Source organism: Panthera leo, chromosome A3 (assembly GCF_018350215.1).
Source record: "Panthera leo isolate Ple1 chromosome A3, P.leo_Ple1_pat1.1, whole genome shotgun sequence".
NCBI classification, from domain to species: domain Eukaryota; kingdom Metazoa; phylum Chordata; class Mammalia; order Carnivora; family Felidae; genus Panthera; species Panthera leo.
In genome coordinates this window covers 118886011-118906160 of record NC_056681.1, presented here as the reverse complement: position 1 = coordinate 118906160, position 20150 = coordinate 118886011, and the positions used below count along the sequence as shown (strand labels likewise).

At 45.0% G+C, this 20150-nt stretch overlaps 1 protein-coding gene across 1 annotated transcript in view; it reads left to right on the top strand.

Annotated features, from left to right (window-relative positions):
- The first annotated feature begins 319 nt into the window (after positions 1-319).
- DRC1 (dynein regulatory complex subunit 1) overlaps positions 320-20150 on the top strand; it is a 42379-nt gene continuing 22548 nt past the window's right edge. Inside the window, exons 1-6 of the mRNA XM_042933487.1 lie at positions 320-518; positions 11631-11718; positions 15950-16062; positions 17964-18147; positions 18749-18886; positions 19824-19910. Of these exons, the coding sequence (XP_042789421.1) occupies positions 367-518; positions 11631-11718; positions 15950-16062; positions 17964-18147; positions 18749-18886; positions 19824-19910 (762 nt within the window). The 5' untranslated portion in view covers positions 320-366. The remainder of the gene's footprint in view (positions 519-11630; positions 11719-15949; positions 16063-17963; positions 18148-18748; positions 18887-19823; positions 19911-20150) is intronic.

The following is a 20150-nucleotide window of genomic DNA, read 5'->3' as shown; positions in this document are numbered from 1 at the left end:
GGTCATGCCAGTTTTTTAATATAATAACTGCAGTGAGCATACAGATACATCTGTGTACCTGTCATTCAGCAAACACTGGTTGAGCACTCACTACACATTAGGTGTTATGCTAGGCGCTATTTGTACAGGGCTGAGTGATGTAATTTTCACCCCTCCAAGGTAGAGCCTCAGGCGCATCATCTCCAGGATAAAAACCACCAACTGGCACCACGTTCTGGATGCCGGTAGGCGGAGCCTGAGGAGGCCTGCGCGCGCACTCCAGCTGCGGGTCAGGTGACTGCACCCTGGCAACGGCTTGTTGCTGGCAACCGGGCGGTGGTCTCGCGGTGTTCCTTAGGCAGCTGCCTGCGGCGGGAGGCACCTGCCATGAATCCGCCGGGGCCCTTGGGGGCCCTGGAGAAGGAGGAGGAACACTCGTCCACCCCGATTCTCGGGCCGTCCATACACTCCGACAACCCTCAGGAGCGGATCCAGGCCCGGCGTCTCCGCATCGCGGCGCGCCTGGAAGCCCGGAGGCGGTGAGCCGGGGGTCCGGGCGGGTCCGCAGCGGAGCGCCCGGGGTGACGGCGTCGCAGGGCGGGGACGAGGCGGGCGCCTTCCTGGGGCGGGAGGTCCTGCGGGGAGGGCCCGGCGGGCCCCACGTGTGAGCGGGACTTGTTTCTCGATGAAATAGGAAAAGTTTCTTCCAGAGGGTTCAAGCAAAGTATGGGATATTAAGACATTCGATACACCTGTAAAGTCAAAGACGGAAATAATAGTCCCTTCAGCACTTTTATTGAGACGCTGCTGTGCCATGCACTGTGAGCAATACACTGAAGACACAGGCCGTCCGTGACCTGCCCTCAGAGGTCTTTCTTTCCTCCTTCCATCCCAACCTGCCTGCCTTCCACATGCGTTTCTGGAGTGGACCTCAGCTGTCACTTCTGTTGGTCTCAGGGGCTTATCTGGTTGTGTGACACACAACCTCGTTCCCTCGTTCCTGAAGGGTCTGAGACTGATAATCATGACCTTCTCAGGCTAGGGTTGTTGCACCTGTCCGTTCACAGACACAGCGGGCTGTCATAAGGGGGTGCCAAGAGGCACCTGCATAATCTTCTGAATTCCTGAACACCTTCACTGCCTAACAGCACTTATACCTTGTCCTGCTGCTCTGGGTCAGCTACCCTACCATGGTGACTTCTTGTCTGCTGGCCATTGGACACGAGGGGCCCAGAGTGTTGTGGCTGTGTTCCAACAAAACTTTATGGACACTGAAATTTGAATGTCGTGTAATGTTCATGTGTCACAAAACATTCTTAGTATTTTGATCTTGCTTTTCTACGTTAGTAAGCTTCACTTTTTAAGAGAAATTTTAGGCTCACAGCAAAATTGAATGGAAAGCACAGGAATTTCCCATATACCTTCTGCCTCCACACACGCACAGCCTGTCCCACTATCAACATCCCCCACCAGAGTGGTACCTTTGTTACAAATGATGAACTTGCATTGACACATCATCATTACCTGGTGTTCATAGTTTACATTATAATTCACTCTTGGTGTTCTGTGGATTTGGACAAAGACGGAGTGACAAGTATCTACCATTATAATGTCATACAGAATAGTTTCAATGCCCTAAAAGTCCTTTGTGCTCTGCCTATTCATCTGATCTTTTTCTTTAACCATTAAAAAGTGTAAAATGCATTCTTTGCTTGTGAGCCCTACAAAAACAGGTGGGTCATATTTGACTCACCTGCCAGTCTGAATGTATTGGATCTGTGTGATGTTTTGTGGGATATCTAGATGGTCCTGATCTATTCAGACTATATTTTGACAGCGATTAGAATTAACATGACCCTGTGAATGTGAGGATTATATGAGTATACATTATTATCTATTCCATGTAAATGTGAACTTCCTGATCCTTTTTCCCGATTGAGGTAGAAAATAATACATTTGGCCCGATCAGCGGCCACCTTGTATGTACCTAAGGCCACTCTAATCTGCTCTAGCAAAGATACCACACTTGTGTGGCAGCAGCAATCAGGGCTGCTACTTGGGTGAACTTGCAGTATTGACAATCATTTTCTCAGAGCCATCCAGTGTTTGCAGTGGCCAGACCCATGACTTAAATGGAGACTTGATAGGGACCACCCCTCCTGCATCCTTGAGATCCCTAAGGGTGACACTAACCCCCACCATACCCCCCCCCCTTTCTGGTTTTTGATTGTTCGTATGTACTCAGGTGCAGTTGTAGAGGTGTCCATTTGTCCTTCCCTGCCATGATAACTCTTACAGGTCAAGGACTAATGTGGGAATTTCTCAAATTTCTAAGTATGTTAAGGTCACTCTGGTTGCTCTTTGAGGGAATAGTTGGAGAAGCCAGAAGTGCAAGTAAGGAGACCAGTTGGGAAGCAGTTGCATTGGTCCAGGTGAGGGATGGCTGGTCTGGACTAGTTAGTGGCAGTGGGTTTGGAGAGAAAGTGGATGTTACTCAAGACATATTTTAGAGCTTAAATTTCCTGGATTTACTGATTTTGGATATGCTGGTCAGAGATCGGGGGAAAAACAAGAATGGCTTGAACAGCTAAGTAGATGGTAGTGCCTTTTATTGAGATAATGAAGACAGTGATGGGGAAAGTGAGGCAGGTTTTGGAAATCAAGAGTTTGGCTTTGGACATATTAAGTGAAGCTGGATTTGGGGAAGGCATTAAAACCTAGAGGTCCATTAGACAGTTGGACGTGGGTCTTAAACTCAGAAGAGGATTCTGGATTAGGGATGTCAGTTAAAAGAGTCAGTAGCATTATGATTGTATTTAAAACCATGGGAATGGATTAAATTACACTGGAAAAGAGGATAAAAAGAGATGAGAAGAGAGCTCAGGCCACGCCCTAGGAAAGGTCTGCATTTAGAAATGGATAGAAAAGGAAACTCTGGCAAAGGGCTGTCTTCATTTTATTTTATTTTTTATTTTTTAAATATTTATTTATTTTTGAGAGAGAGAGAGAGAGAGAGAGAGAGAGAGAGAGAGACAGAGCATGAGTGGGGGAGGGGCAGAGAGAGAGGGAGACACAGAATCAGAAGCAGGCTCCAGGCTCCGAGCTGTCAGCACAGAGCCCAATGTGGGTCTCGAACTCACGAACTGTGAGATCATGACCTGAGCTGAAGTCGGACACTCAACCAACTGAGCCACCCAGGCGCCCCAGGGCTGTCTTCATTTTATAAGGACGACACAGAAGGGCCAGTTGGTGCTCGTGGAAAATAAGTGATGTGCACCTAATTTAACACCTGGAGCCGGTAATTTTTATAACACAGCTAATAATAATAGCCTGGAAAGAAAAGCAGACAGTGAACGTTTTCTTTGACTGAACTATGAATATAAACAGGCCAGCAAAATAATTCTACAAATAAAAGTAAAATTCGCAATACGAAATAAGAAAATAGTAATGGATCAATACCTTTTAATTATGTTAATGTATTTTTTTTTGGCGGCGGAGAGGGGGAGGAAGAAAAAAACACGAAGAAAAGTTTCCACAAGTGTTTTCAAAAGAATTCCGCAAGATGTAGAGAATGATTGTACATAAATGGCAGAACTGAGCTAACTCGGCTACGTGCATGGCTGTCACAGGCCAACTCTATTCTCCTTCTCCATGTTCTGTGAATTAACTTCCTTGTTGGTTTAAAGGATAACAGATAGAAAGGTGCTATATCGAAGCCTACACATATATTATTAAAAGTCAACAGTAACTGCAGAAATTGTTTAGAACTTAGAGCAACAAAAGATTTTTCAGAAAAGAGTGTTTTTATCACTGATCTTGTTTTGTTCCTGGCACGTGCTGGTAATAAAAAGCAGACTTTTAGTCCCTTGTGTTGTTTTAAATTATTTAGAGGCTCCTTGACTGCCTCTGGTGCCCACTGCCCTAATTGCTTGGGTCTTGATATGCCACGGAGGTGGAGCTTTTGGGAAGAAGCTGTTAATAGAATCGAATGTCATATAAAAATAACAGAATTAATAGGCTAAAGCTCCTGAAAATCCCAATCTCTACCGTCTCGGTTGAAATTTGAAATTCCTGGGAGATGTGATTCTGGAGTAAAAATGACAGATGGAACACATACATTTATCTTGGATCTCTATCAAAACTCCATTAGCGTGACATTTAAAGGGATTAAATAAAAAAGACATAAACCCACGAAGTCAAGCAAAACAGAAGGACTCAATAGCAACAACACTTCGGGAGCTGAGAAGCATAAGGACAGATGGTAGATGGCTTAGCAGATTCAAGAATATGGAAATATAAACTGGTAGCGAGGAAAGCTGAGCGCCCCCTTGATTTACTCTGCAGTAAGTCTGCAAAAGGCCAGGAGATCGGAAGCATCACCTTCATATGGAAGTAGAGGAGAAGAAGGGGACTAAAATAAGGTTTGGAAAGTTAATAGTTGGGTGTCAAGAACCTTTTCCCCACCTTGCACAAAAGACTGGGAGTCTGGAGGAAGTAAAATGGAGGATCTGTGGTTTGGGGCATGCTGGACAGAGAAGAGGCAAGAGCATTGTCCTCAAAGCAAAGGGGGGCACCTGGGTGGCTCAGTCGGCTGAGCGTCTGACTCTTGATTTTGGCTCAGGTCATGATACCAGAGTCATGGGATCGAGCTCTGTGTCTGGCCAAGCATAGAGCCTACTTAAGATTCTCTCTCTCTCTCTCTCTCTCTCTCTCTCTCTCAATCTCTCTCTCCTGCCCCCCTCTCCTGCTCACACACACCCACTCTCTTTCTCTCAAATAAAAAAGAATTAAAAAAATAAGCAAGGGGGTTCTGTGACCATGTGTACACTGGAGATGAGACCTTGCTTTCCTTCTGCCCATTCCGGAAATTTGGGCAGTTGGAGCTTCACCTCGCAGGCAGGAGATTGACATCTCTCTGTAGAACCTGAGCAGCCTGCAAGGAAGGATTTAAAGGCACTGAAAGCCAGATTTGCACACCAGGCCATCCAAGTAGATCGTCCTGCACTGAAGTTCACTGTTAAGCTACACCCTTGCATTCAGAGCTTTTGTTCAGCTTTTCAGTCTTATGGGGGTAAGGTAGCCAATGATTTCTAGATGTCTGAGGAAAGTCTTTACCATGAAAGGTAGACACCAAAATGAACACACAAAAAAAAACAACTCAGAGGAACTTGAGACTATGTAGGAAGAAAGGGCAGTCAATACTGATACAACAGCCTATCATTAAGATGATCCAAGGAGAAAAAAGAAATGATATTGCAACCATGGAACAAGAATGGGATGCTGTTGAAAGAACAAAATAGAGCTCTTAGAAATTGAAAAATGTGATAGAAATGGAAAACTCTAGAAGGGTTGGGAAGTAAAGGTCGTGGAATCACATAGAAGATAGAGCAAATAGAGAAACTAGTAGAAAAAAAGATTTTTGAAAATTAGAGGACTAGTCCAGGAGATCTAGTATTTCTTTCTATTCTTTAAGTGTTTATTTTTGAGCGAAAGGGAGAGAGAGAGTGTGAGTGGGGGAGAGGCAGAGAGAGAAGGGCCAGAGGATCCAAAGGGGGCTCTGCGCTGACAGCAGAGAGCCTGATGAGTGGTTCAGACTCGAGAACCAAACCATGAGATCATGACCTGAGCCAAAGTCGAACACTTAACCAACTGAGCCACCCAGATGCCCCTAGGATCTCCTTTCTGGATCCTTAAAGAAAGGGCAGAGCAAACAGAGGGGAGGAAATTATCACTGAAAGTATTTGAGAAAATTTATTAGAACTGAAGTTTATGAGTTTTCCAGCTGGTGGGGAACACCTGACTGAAAATGTGCAGCCAATGGCTGAAAGTAGACCCACGCACAGGCACACCATCGAGAAAGTTCAGTGTTACCAAAAAAACCCAAGTTTCAGCTGCCTGTAGCTTGAAAAGCCAATACTCAAGAGACAAGTTTTGATTGGAAAAGAATATGAGCTTTATTCAGAGGGCTGGCCACCTGGGGAGAGGGCAGACTCTAGTTCAAAAACCACCTCAGGTTTCTGCCTGGCCCAAAGATTTTTAGAGTAACTTTAGCGCAGTGAATCAGTAAAAGGAGAACACAGTGGTCCCTAACACTTCTTCATTGCAAGCAGACGCAATGGTGCCAGCTAGACGTTATCATGGCAGTGAGAGGTCAGAGGTGGTGCCTGGGGTGGAGGGGTGGGGGAAGGTTGTGTGAGAGGGTTTGGTCCAGAGTCTTTCTAGGAAACAATGCAATGCATAATCTATAGATACACAAAGAAAAGTTTAATTAATCGATCACTCAGGCTAAAGGAGCTTGCTAAAATGTAAAGACTACTAAGGTGGCTGGAGGGGCCGAGGCAGTGGCTTCAAGAGCACTGAGAACCAAGAGAAGGAGCCTACAAGTTTCCAGAGTGGAAACAACTGTCACATGCAAAGAAAGGATTAAGAAACAGGGCGACTTCAGGTTTTTGAAGTAGCAATGATTTCCAACCCAGCCAAACAGTCAATGAAGTTCCAAGTTTTTTACTCCTGAGAAGGGACTTTGATTGGTCAGGAGGTGGGATATTCAAGAAGATGGCAGCTCCATTGAGACCACATGTATGGCAGCAGTGAGGAAGCAGTTTCCCGAAAGAGGGATTCCACTCAAACCCGAGGAGAGAGAAGCCTGGGACAACTCCATTGGAATATGCTAGGTCAGCATCAAACAATAGAAATACAACATGAGGGGTGTCTGGGTGGCTCAGTTGGTTGAGCAACCGACTTGCAGCTCAGGTCATGATCTCACGGTTCATGAGTTCGAGCCCCGCATGGGGCTCTGTGCTGGTGGTGCAGAGCCTGCTTGGGATTTTCTCTCTCCCTTCTTTCTCACTCCTACCCCGCTTGTTCTCTCTCTCAAAATAAATAAATAAACTTTTAAAAAAAGGCATACAATATGAGCCACATATGTAATTAAAATTTTCTGCTGAACCAAGCTTATAAGTAAATTTCTCAAAACACAAAACAAAAAATTTTTCTAGTAGCCCCATTAAAGTGAACAAAAGAGGTGAAATTAAATTTTGTAATTTGTTTTATTTAATCTTCTATATAAAAATATTGTTTTAACATGTGATCAGTATAAATCATATTGAGATAGTTTGCTTTTTTTGTTTGTTTGTTTTTCATTCAAAGTCTCCAAAATCCACGTAGTTTGTATTTTATACTCACAGCATATTTCGGTTTGGATCAGCCGGCTACCATATTGGACAGTGCAGTGCTAGGAAAGTTAAAAATGATAAGTAAAAGGAAGCAATGGGATTCACGTTAAAACTAGGTAATAAGAGTTGGTAGCATAGTTATTTTTCTTTCTGGAGCACTGGTCTTTGCTTCAGGAAGTTGTTGGAAGGCTTTTTAAATAGAGTTGGTAATTAATTGGTGGTTTAAGTAGAAAGTCAAGAGAATGAGTGCATTTTGTCTGATAATGGGAAAGCCATTAACCTGCAACGTCTGAAGACCTGAGTAAAATGGAACAGTTAGTTTTCTTAGTAATGGCAAAGAGTAGGTTCAATAAGAACAGGGAAGTGAATGAAATGACAAGAAAGAAAATGAGTTTTTGGTTCGATTTGGAGTTGGGGGGTGGTGGTATCTCAACTGCAGATTTCAAAAATGATGTAACACTATGTAGCGCTGTGCTGAACTTTGAACAAGGGAGTGGAAATGGAAGTCAGTATTACGGAAAAAATTTAAGAGTCGCCTGGATGACTCAGTTGGTTGAGCATTTTTTAAATTCTTTTTATTTTATTTTATATGTATATAATTTATTGTCATATTGGTTTTCATACAATACCCAGTGCTCATCCCAACAGGTGCCCTCCTCAATGCCCATCACCCACTTTCCCCTCTACCCCAACCCCCATCAACCCTCAGTTTGTTCTCTGTATTTAAGAGTCTCTTATGGTTTGCCTCCTTCCCTCTCTGTAACTTTTTTTCCCCCTTCCACTCCCCCATGATCTTCTGCTAAGTTTCTCAGGATCTACATATGAGTGAAAACATATGGTATCTGTCTTTCTCTGCCTGACTTATTTCACTTAACATAATACCCTCCAGGTTCCATCCACATTGCTGCAAATGGCATGGTTTCATTCTTTCTCACTGCCAAGTAGTATTCCACTGTATATATACACCACATCTTCTTTATCCATTCATCAGTTGAAGTACATTTAGGCTCTTTCCATAATTTGGCTATTGTTGAAAGTGCTGCTATAAACATTGGGGTACAAGTGCCCCTATGCATCAGCACTCCTGTATCCCTTGGGTAGATTCCTAGCAGTGCTATTGCTGGGTCGTAGGGTAGATCTATTTTTAATCTTTTGAGGCACCTCCACACTGTTTTCCAGAGTGGCTGTACCAGTTTGCATTCCCACCAGCAGTGCCAGAGGGTTCCTGTTTCTCCACATCCTCGCCAGCATCTATAGTTTCCTGATTTGTTCATTTCAGCCACTCTGACTGGCGTGAGGTGACATCTGAGTGTGGTTTTGATTTGTATTTCCCTGATGAGTGACGTTGAGCATCTTTTCATGTGCCTGTTGGCCATCTGGATGTCTTCTTTAGAAAAGTGTCTATTCATGTCTTTTTCCCATTTCTTCACTGGATTGTTTGTTTTTCGGGTGTGGAGTTTGGTGAGTTCTTTATAGATTTTGGATACTAGCCCTTTATCTGATATGTCATTGAACATCTGACTCTTGATTTCAGCTCAGGTCATGTTGTGGCTCACGAGATCGAGCCTGGAGTTGGGCTCTGAGCTGAGTGTGAAGCCTGCTTGGGATTCTTTCTCTTCCTCTGTCCTACATCTCTTTCTTTCTCTCCCTCTTTCTCCTTCAAAATAAATAAGTAAACATTTAAAAAAAAAAAAAAAGAAAAGAAAAAAGGGGCTCTTGGGTGACTCAGTCATTAAGTGTCTGACTCTTGATTTCAGGTCAGGTCATGATCTCCTGGTCTGTGGGTTTGAGTCCCGTGTCTGGCTCTGTGCTGCCAGCTCAGAGCCTGGAGCCTGCTTCAGATTCTCTGTCTCCGTCTCTCTCTGCCCCTCCCCTTATGCTTTCTCTCTCTGTCCCTCTCTCCCTCCCTATCTCTCAAAAATAAACATTTAAAAAATCAAGAAAAAATGAGACAAAGGGATCTGCTTATTTCATTGTGGATGAGATGCTAAGATGATGGTTTCATTTTTCTTTCTTTTTTTTTTTTAGAGGATTTTTAAAAAGGTTGTTTATTTATTTTGAGAGAGAGAGAGAGAGAGGGAGAGAGCATGCACAAGTAGGGGAGGGGTAGGGAGAGAGGGAGAGAGAGAATCCCAGGCAAGCTCCACGCTGTCATGGAAGAACCTAATGCGGGGCTCGATCTCATGAACCCTGAGGTCATGACCTGAGCCAAAATCAAGAGTCATGGACTTAACCAACTGATCCACCCAGGTGCCCCATCATTTGTCTTAAGGCAGTACTGGGAGTCCTGGTGGTCACTGTTCGCCAGAGGAGAGAGTGGACCTCCATGCTGTAATGGTGTGGTTGGTGGGGTCATGCCCCCATGCCTCCTCTAAAGAAGCCCATAATCTAGAACCTTGTTTTACCCCCTCTGCTTTGGTCTCATTTTCTGATTAACACACACGCACACACACGTACACACTGTTTGTAAAATTCAAGTAATACAAAAATATAGAAAATAGAAGTCCTCAGTAAAGTTCCCTTTCCTTAAATAACTACTGTCACCTTCCAAAAATATTCCTATGTGTACATAAGCCTACTTTAAAAAGAAAATTGATGTTATAGTTTGCATATTGTTCTACAACTGGCTCTTTTTACTTAACTATTGTGGACATCTTTGCTTACTGCTAGATATCACATAGTACTCTTTATAGGCTACAAAATACTTTCTTCTATTGGCTCCTAAACTCTTAAACAGGCCGGTATTGATATGTGTGTAAGAATGTTTCCATATTCCTTCTAGTGTAGTCAGTGCTGTAATAATCATTCTGCACGTTTCTCAGAGTACTTGCACAGAATTCTTCGAGTTCTTTCTGTAGAGAATTCTTGATGGTTGGGTCAGAGGGGAGGCATATTTAAGTTTGTGATAAATCTTGCCAAGGCACCTTTTAGACACACTGTTACAGTTCACACCCTCAGCCGTGGAGTGATAAGAATAGTTGGGCACCCACACCATAGCCCACACCTGATGTTATTAATCACCTTTTAAATCTTTTCTCGTCTGATGGGAATGCAAGCTGGTGCAGCCACTCTGGAAAACAGTATGGAGGTTCCTCAAAAAACTAATAATAGAACTACCCTACGACCCAGCATTGCACTACTGGGCATTTATCCAAGGGATACAGGTGTGCTGTTTCGAAGGGACGCATGCACCCCAATGATTACAGCAGCACTATCAACAATAGCCAAAGTATGGAAAGAGCCCAAATGTCCATCGATGGATGAATGGATAAAGAAGATGTGGATGGATGAATGGATAAAGAAGATACACACACACACACACACACACACACACACACACACACACACACTGGAATATTACTCGGCAATCAAAAAGAATGAAATCTTGGGGCGCCTGGGTGGCTCAGTCGGTTAAGCGTCCAACTTCGGCTCAGGTCATGATCTCACAGTCCGTGAGTTCGAGCCCTGCGTCGGGCTCTGGTGCTGACAGCTCAGAGCCTGGAGCCCATTTCAGATTCTGTGTCTCCCTCTCTCTCTGCTCCTCCCCTGTTCATGCTCTGTCTCTCTCTGTCTCAAAAATAAATAAATGTTAAAAAAAAAAAAGAATGAAATTTTTCCATTTGCAACTACGTAGATGGAACTGGAGGGTATCATGCTAAGTGCAATTAGTCAGAGAAAGACAAAAATCCTATGACTTCACTCATAGGAGGACTTTAAGAGACAAAACAGATGAACATAAGGGAAGGGAAACAAAAATAATATAAAAACGGAGGGGGACAAAACACAAGAGACTCATAATTATGGAGAACAGACGGAGGGTTGCTGGAGGGGTTGTGGGAGGGGGGATGGGCTAAATAGGTAAGGGACCCTAAGGAATCCACTCCTGAAATCATTGTTGCACTATATGCTAACTAATTTGGATGTAAATTTTAAAAAATAAAAAATAAAATTAAAATAAATAAAAAAAATCTTTTCTCGTCTGATATGGAGAGAAATAATACCTCACAGGCTTTTCAATTTCATTTCTCTGGTTCTGCGTGAAGTTGAACATATTCCCAAATGTCTGTTTACTATATGTGTTTCTTCTGTAAAATCCTTGTCCACATCCTTTGCCGGTTTTTCTAATTGGTATTTTATCTTTTTTGTATTGATTTGAAGGAGCCCATACTATTTTTCTAGGTGGCAAAATTTTGTTAAGTATCTTTTACCAGTTTATGCCTTGATTTTCAAGAAGAGTTTTAAATGTTAGGAAGTAAAGTCTTTCAATTTCCCTCCCCCCACCTTTAGTCTTATTCTCAGATGGGTTCCCTCCTGTGTTTACTTCTAGTGTTTTTATAATTGCGTGTTTTAAAAATATTTAACTTTTTATCCATGTGGGATGTATTTTTGTATATGGCGTGACGTACTGTGGAAACTCTAAATATAGAATCTACGTACTAGAAATAACTTCAGTTTTTCCACTGTCTCCCATCATAGGGAAGCGCTTGGAGAATATTTAGATGGAAAGAAAGAGAGTGAGGAAGATCAAAGCAAGAGCTACAAGCAGAAAGAAGAAAGCAGACTGGTATGAGCTGGGTGGCGCATGGGTCCCATCAGCCTGTGACACTAGGGAGCTGGGTGTGATGTCATGGCTTTCGTACTTTGCTAGAAGAATCTCAATAGAGATCCCATGTTCCTGCCTGTAGGCGGAAGTGAATTTGAACCTTTCCCGTTTTGAGAGCTCTCTAGGAGTGAGCTTTCATGTTATCTGATGGACTGTTCTTAAGCTCAAGTCCAAATGTTTAGGCTGCCCATTCAGGGCCTACCGTTCCCACCCTAGTCGATCCCAAACTAATTTCACAGTCTTCGGTCCCACTGGTACCTACCTTGGGCCTTGGCTCTGGCTTGGCTGATCCACTCGCTGACCTCCAGTGGGGCTCTGGTCTTCCGGTTGTGTGCCTCTGATCATCCAGAACGCTAAGCCCCTCCCCTCCTCTCTTCCCCCCTCTCCTCTACCCTTCTTTTCTCATCTCCTCTCATCAGGATGCCTTCCCGTATTTCAAGACCATCTCAAGTCCCAACTTGATACACGTCCAATACTTCTTTGTGCCACGCCTTTAATTTTAGACCATTTTCTCCCTTCTGTGACTTCAAATGTGTGTGCCTGCAGTGTCCCCAGTGTGTAAACTCTGTATGCCTGTGGAGTAGTACAGAGCTCGGACTCCATATAAAAAGAAATTTATTGATGGCTCTCCCACGGCAATGTCAGGGCTCCTGGGATACTTAATAAAGGACTTGGAACAAGAGGTGCAGGAAGAATAAACAACAGTTGCAAACAGCAAGCAAAACTGGCAAAGTGCTGCATTTAATTAATTGCTAAGTGAATATCAGAGGCACTGGGACTGTAGGAATTGGGGTAAGGAGGAGGGCTCCCCAAGGGGGGGCTGATTGGGAAAGGTTATATGGAGAAAGTGGGATTTGAGCTGCGTCTTGGGAAAAAAAGTGGGACTGATAAAAACAGAGAGGAGAGAGATGATTCCTGGCAGAAATCGAAGTGCGCTTGGAGAAAAAAAATAATCAACTTACTGCAGGTCATTACAGAGCATAGAGATACACGGAGAGCACTGCACGGTATGGTGTTAAGGATAAGATACTTTACGGCCGTGGAAAGAAGACCGCAGTGCTGTGTGCTTTTGTTCCAGATCTGGTGCTTCCTGTGAAATAGAGTCACGCCATGTGTTTTTACTGATGTTACTTCATCAAAGGGTCGAGGATCTCTGGGCATTGCTGGTTAGGATAAAAAGGATATTGTATTAATCTGGAATGTACTGTTATAGTTTCTACTGATAGGATCTTGAAACTACCGATACGCAGTTCATCCTGAGCACTCTTTGAGTGTAAACCAGAAGAGATAATATTGTTTTCATTAGTAGTTTCTCCAGCTCCCTTTCACTTGGGACTTAAGTCATGTAACGTGTTGGCATAGAAAAGAAATGTATAAAAACCAAATGCTCCCTTCCTCAATATCCAGATATTAATCACCAGTTTTGCCCTAAGACTTGGACAGGAAGGGCCCCTGTCGTTGGCTTTGCACCTTATCAATCATTTTTAACTGGTGATTCTTTTGTTTCCTGTTTAATCTTGGTCTGCTCCAATTTTATAAAGATGTCTTTCCAAGTTTTCTCTTAGCAGCTTTATTGTTCTATCATTTACATTTTGGTCCATAATCTATCTAGAATTGATTTTTTTTTAATGTTTATTTTTGAGACAGAGAGAGACAGAGCATGAACGGGGGAGGGTCAGAGAGAGAGGGAGACACAGAATCGGAAACAGGCTCCAGGCTCTGAGCTGTCAGCACAGAGCCCGATGCGGGGCTCGAACTCACAGACCGTGAGATCATGACCTGAGCCGAAGTCGGACGCTTAACCGACTGAGCCACCCAGGCGCCCCTAGAATTGATTTTTGTATGTGGTGTAAAGGTCAGGCTCAAAGTTCACTGCTTTGTTTATGGATTTTTAATGGACCCAGCACCATTTATTGAAAAGATCATCCTAAAAAAAAAAAAAAAGAAGAAGAAGAAGAAAAAGAATGTATCATCCTTTCCCCACTGCATCATTTTCCCCATCTTTGTTGTGAATCAGGCGATCACATGTGTGGGTTTGTTTCTAGATTCTGTATTCTGTTCTATTGGCCTATTTGTCCGACTTTATTACAATTCCACATGATTTTAACTACTGTAGCCTTATGACAGATCTTGACATCTGGTAAGGTAGGCCCTCCAGCTTTGTGGTTCTTCAAGATTGTTTTGGCTAGTCTTGAACCTCTGGATTTCCATATAAATTTTACAAATCAGCTTGTCAATTGCCACCAAAAAACCTGCTGGGATTTTAATTGAGGTCAGATGGAATCTATAGATCAATTTGGGAAAGAATTAATATCGACAATGAGATTTGTGATCCATGAGTATAAAATAGCCCTCCACTTATTTAGGTATTCTTCAATTTTGCTCAACAATGTTTCACACACTGTGTTGAGGCTATAACTCTTTACTGCTGGTATATAAAAGTACAATTGTTTTTTTTTTAATTTTTTTAATGTTTATTTATTTTTGAGAGAGACAGAGTGACAGAGCATGAGTGGGGGAAGGGCAGAGAAAGAGAGAGACACAGAATCCAAAGCAGGCTCCAGGCTCTGAGCTGTCAGCACAGAGCCTGACGTGGGGCTCAAACTCACAAACTGCGAGATCATGACCTGAGCTGAATGCTTAACCTTAAGACTGAGCTACCCAGGCGCCCGAATAAAAGTACAGTTGGTTTTTATATAGTGACCTGATGTTCAGTTAACCCTGTCAAATTCACTTGTTAATTCTAAGAGTTTACCTGCGGTTTCTTTTGTTTGTGTGTTTATTTTTTACATATAGAATCATATCATCTGAAAATGACAGTTTTAGCTTTCCTGTGTCTGTTGATCTGTTGGTGACTGTAGCATTTTCAGTTTTACTTTGAGTCTGAGATACTCGATGCAGAAATTTCTCATGTTTACATCGTCTGAGCAGACAACAGAGAATCGCTCAAAACTACAGGAAAGCCTTTACTTCCATAGGCATGGAAAACCATTTGGTACCAGTGATAAAACTGCAGCCATTTAAAAAAAAGTCTGGAATACCCCGGATATCTAGGTGAAGGCTCCGTTCTGTATTCAATAAAAGTGCATTTCCAGATGTCTTTAGAAGGATGAGATGAGATAGAACCTCTGATAGTCTCAATGACTCCTTCGTGCGGTGATGTTTATTGGTTCTCGTTCAGAAACGATTTGAGAGCTGGAGAATTTGTGAGTTCCAAAACGGACTTGGAAAAACCCAGGCATAGCCTAAGGATACCTGAACTTTTTGTTGAAAGCGCGTGGTCACCCAAAGGCCAGGAGTAAAGACACGGAGTGTGGAATTCAAAGAGGGAGTTAATGGGGGGGGGGGTCCAAATTGCAAACTTCCTGAGCCATTATTGGCGACAGTGGGGCGGCCAGCCGCTGTGGTTCTCTCCTGTTTCAGAGACTCTCAGAAGATCCCACGTAACATGAGCTGAAACCTGGAAGCTCATTCCCTTGCCTTACTTAATAGTTCGGAGCATAAGTACACTGTCCAGGGCTGATATGGGGGTTCCTGGATACTGGGGCCCTCATCTCCTGCCTGTCCTTAGGTGGCTTTCATCTGCCCATCGCGTCGTACTCGAGCACCACACGCCAGCTCGGGAGATGGGGGGACGGGGCAGCAGAGGGTACGCCTCCTCCCTTCACCGCACGATTCAGAAGCGGCACACATCACTCGGGCTCGTGTCCTGTTGATCGGACTGTATTCTAGCGGCAGAGGAGGTTGGGAAGTGTATCCACTTGGGGAGGCCAAATGTCCACCTAATGTCGGGGGTTCTGTTACTCAAAGAAGAGGAGGGATGTCGGAGGATGACTGCCATTTTCTGCCTCACCCCTCCCGCTGAATTCTCAGAAAGACCCCTGGCCGTGTCACCCACTTTGGAGGCGTACGGGGGGGCGAGTGCTGAGATGCGCCCGGAGGACCCGCCGGCATGCAGGTTGGCTGGTCCACACTGTAACGAGAATACACAGCGGTGGTTCCGGAGTCACGTGTGCTGTGAAATCGTCAGCCCTGACACCACACCCCAAACGTCCTGAGGGAAATGGATTGCCAAATAGACGCTACTCTTAAGGGTCTTAAGGTAGCTTTTGATCCCTGCGTGGCTGCATAGAACGGCTGCAGACAGTTGTGCAAAGTGTTTCCAATTCCGTAAATTCTTACCCGTTTTCAGAAACTGGCGAAGCTGCTGCTCTGTGGCACTGAGCTGGTGACAAATATCCAGGTGGCCGCGGATATCAGGGAGATCCACAGGAGAGTGGAAGAAGGGGAGATAAGGCGTCAGAGGTGAGGACCCCCCACCCTGTGCTCTGCAGCCTGGGGACATGAGGGCATCTCCTCTGTGGCTCCCCGAATTCTCCCCAGTTATGGGAAAGTGGCTGTGTCGAACAGTCTAGTAGAATCCTTTTACCGCCCCTTCGGAATCCCTTCCGTTCCTCCTTCCTTGCTTTCCTCCCTTCTTCCTCCTTTCCCCACCAGACCATTGTGGCTCATGTCCACGAGTACATACACAGTATGATCTTAACAAGATTTTTAGTTGTCCAGCATAAGGAATTCTGTCAGCAACTTGACTAGCTTTACCAGTATACAGTTGGTGACTTTATTCTTGACCTTCCCTCTGCCTCTCTTGGGCTGTGGCCGGAACTGACTTGGTTGATTCCCAGCCCTGCCAAAGAGTTAGGCTTTGATCTGTAACCACTGAGGAAAAACTGAAGGTCTTTTTAAAAAATATAATTCTTTTAATGTTTATTTATTTTTGAGAGATAGAGAGACAGACTGCGAGCAGGGGGAGGGGCAGAGAGAGAGGGAGACACAGAGTCCGAAGCAGGCTCCAGGCTCCGAGCCAACAGCACAGAGCCCGATGCAGGGCTTGAACTCACGAACCGCGAGATCGTGACCTGAGCTGAAGTCAGACGCTTAACCGACTGAGCCACCCAGGCGCCCCAGAAAAACTGAAGGTTTTAGGTGGCAGGGTTACAGGATCAGTGTGGGTTTTTCGAAAGATGACCCGGCTCTTTTTCATTTTCTGAGGAAAAAAGTCAAGTGCAATGTAACGTGTTCTCTGTGCTCTAGCTCGGAAGGAAGGAGAAAGGGGAGCACAAAATGGTTCAGTGGTGATTCCTGTCCCTCAGGGGTTTGAACTGTTGTTTGGAGGCAGTCTCATAGGCTCACAGTGTGGTTAAGGTAGACAGAGAGTCTCTGCATCTGTCCTAGCGCCTGTGCTCAGGAGGGGTCTCGTCTCTCAGCCTTCATGCCTTCTTCTTTCGGTCTGGTCCCATCCTCAGAATACTCCATCACAGAGTCTCTTTGGAATTTCTGGAAAGGCCATCCCTATTCTCCATTGCTAATTGTAGAGTTTCCCTGTTTGTGTGTCCCGCTATTCATTTCTTAATAATTTGGGAGAGGAGGGGCACCGGGGTGACTCAGTCAGTTAAGCGTCGGACTTCGGCTCAGGTCATCGTCTCATGGTTTGCGAGTTCAGGCTCTGCGCTGACGGCTCAGAGCCTGCTTTGGATTCTGTGTCTGCCTCTCTCTCTGCCCCGCCCCGCTTGCACTCTGTCTCTCTCTCTCTCTCTGTCTCTCAAACATTAAATTTTTTTTTTTTTTTTAATTTGGGAGAGGAATGGCCAGACACTTGAGGTCACGTTGATAATCAAAAATAATAATGGGACTGTCGTGCTGAGCACCCGTGCTGAGCATCACCTCACTTAATGCCACAGCAGCCGAGTGAAAGTAGATTTTTTTCATCCTCTCCATTTCACAGGTGAGAAAAATGCAGCTTGCAAAGGTTAAGTGACTTGTCTAAAGTTGAGAGTCACTCAGTAGCAAAGTCAGGCCTTGAACACAAGCTGTACGACTCCAGAGATCAAGTGTGTGTGTCACAGAGGGATGTGGCAAAGTGACTCTTGATCTGCATGTGTGTGTGTGTGTGTGTGTGTGTAAGTAGGTATAGCTTTAAGGTTGATCTGTTTTTGTAATGTGCTGCTTTGTTTATTTGATCTCTTACTGATAGTCAAGCGTTAAACTTAAAGAAGATTACTGACAGCCTGGTTTGATTGTGGGTGAAGGTATCTGGAGGCAGTGCTTGGTACCTGGATCTCGTATTACAGACTCTCGAGAACCCGCCTGCCCTAGCCGGAGGTAGGGCCACAGCTGGGCTGGCGTGGCGAGCGTGTTTGTATTTGCAGACTTGAAAAGCTGGAGAACGAAGTCAAGACCAGCCAGGACAAATTTGATGAAATCACCATGAAGTGGGAGGAGGGCAAACGGAAGAGAATTCCCCAGGACCTGTGGGACATGCTCAACACCCAGCAGGTGCACTGCGCCGGGCTGATAGAAGACAAGAACAAGCTCATCAGCGAGTTACAGCAGGCAAGGGTCTGGGGCCCCTCGCCCCCAGCCACGTGGGCTCTGATGGGGGGAATTGACTGCCTTATTGGTTTGCTCTTCCTGAATGGAAGAATGTGGAGGTCTTACTTCATTACTCAGATTATCGCACACCTTGGGCAACAAACTCACCCAGAGGGAAAAGCTTTTTAGCAATTTGAGAATCACTGGTGACCTTTGAAAGACGTACGTTCATAGCGAATGCTCTTTCAGGTTTCGTCTTCTCAGTTAAGGAATGGAGCTTAGTCTGCGGGAGCTGTGCTCCCGTGCTGGAACCTGGGTGTTAATGGCTCAGCTGGGATGCCTTAGCTCTCTGGGAGCTTACGGGGAGATTTGCAGCAAGTGGTCACGGATGGTTTGATCCCGTGCTGCTCATTCGGGCTTTGCCCCGTGCTGAGGCCACTCTGGTCCATCTGCCTGTGCCTTCTCCCAGGCGTCCTCAGATTCTTCTGAAGCCACTTTTGCTTTGTACAGTTGCGATTCCTAGTGTTCTCGAATATTGACGCGCGAGGTCCAGGTGGAGCGTGCTTGGCACCTCTTGCTTTCGTCTCACTTTGTGACCAACCTTTGACATGCTCTTTTCTAGGAGTTAAAAACAAAAGATGACCAGTATGTGAAGGATTTGAAGAAGCAGTCAGATGACATCTGCCTGCTCCTGGAGAGGATGGAAGAGCAAGTGAAGAATGTGATGAAAACCTTCCGTCAGGAGCTCAGTTCCATTGAGGTAACGGGGTGTGAACGAACTGCCTTCTGGGAGGAGAGCTGGGTCTGTCCGGGATGTCCGGGACATCTGGGAGGGGCCCGGTTGTCTTGTCCTCTGCTTTCTGCCCCTTGACTTATTTACCCATTCGTTCACTCGTCCAACAAATATTCTTCACGTGGCTACTATGCCAGGCACTGTACCAGGGGCTGGGGATACAGCTATGAACAAAACAAAGTCCTCGAGGGAATCTGTATTCTAGTAGAAGACAGCTAGACCACAAACAGATAAATCGCTAAGTATATCCTTGGGCAGGTGGAGATTAGTGCTTTGAAAGAAAATAAAACCATGTAAGGGTAAGAAGAGTGGAGGAGGGGGGTATGTGAGCTGTTTGCTGTATTTATGGCAGCCAGGGCTGGGGCATGGGAAAGCGGGGGGTCACACAGGTTCAGAAATCAATACTTTGAATTTGAATGAAATGTTAAGGATTGAGATTGAGACCGGCCTTCCAAAATGGAAGGGAGCCAAGAGGGTGGAGACTTCTCTCTTTGGATTATTATAGACCCATTTCTGCATTCCCAGGCCTACCCCTTGTGAGCAACATGCTCTTTTGTTTTCGTGGGAACCCCAGCCATAGCAGTGCAGCGGCCCTGGGCATGACTGAGTTGTATGCCAGGCTTTGCCCTGTGACTGCCACCAAGGGCACACGGCCCTTCCTCCAGCTCCTTCCTCAGAGACCGACTGAGCCACAGCACAGGTGGTACATTTCCTCCCTAAATTTGTGTGAAGCCCAGACTTGATAACACTAATTAACACGCAACTCCTTCCATAGCCATTTGGTTCCGTGAGACTTGGCAAGTCTGCATTTGGCTCTGACTGTGCCATTACTTATGAGTTGTTTAATGCTGTGAGACCTGCCTAATCAAAACAGACACCAGGCCCTCTTCCTTCTTGGTCATAGAAAGCGTTTGAGGTGGAACGACGAGAACTGCTGACCAGTAATAAGAAGAAATGGGAGCGGGCCCTGCAGGCTCACAACGCCAAAGAGGTAAAGGGGCGGCGGGTAGGGGAGGGGCTGGCGGACGCGTCAAGGGCGACCCATGGAGCTGGGACAATTTCTACTGGGACTGAATTTGCTAGCCTTTCTGTGTCTTGGGGAGGATTGCCATGGCAGACACTTACCACTGCCCTTCATGGTTAATCAGTGTGGCCCTGCGGCTGGTGGCTGCTTCTGGTGGTGACATTTGTCTCTGGTGGTGGTGAATACCATGGTCCTGTGGCTCTCTTC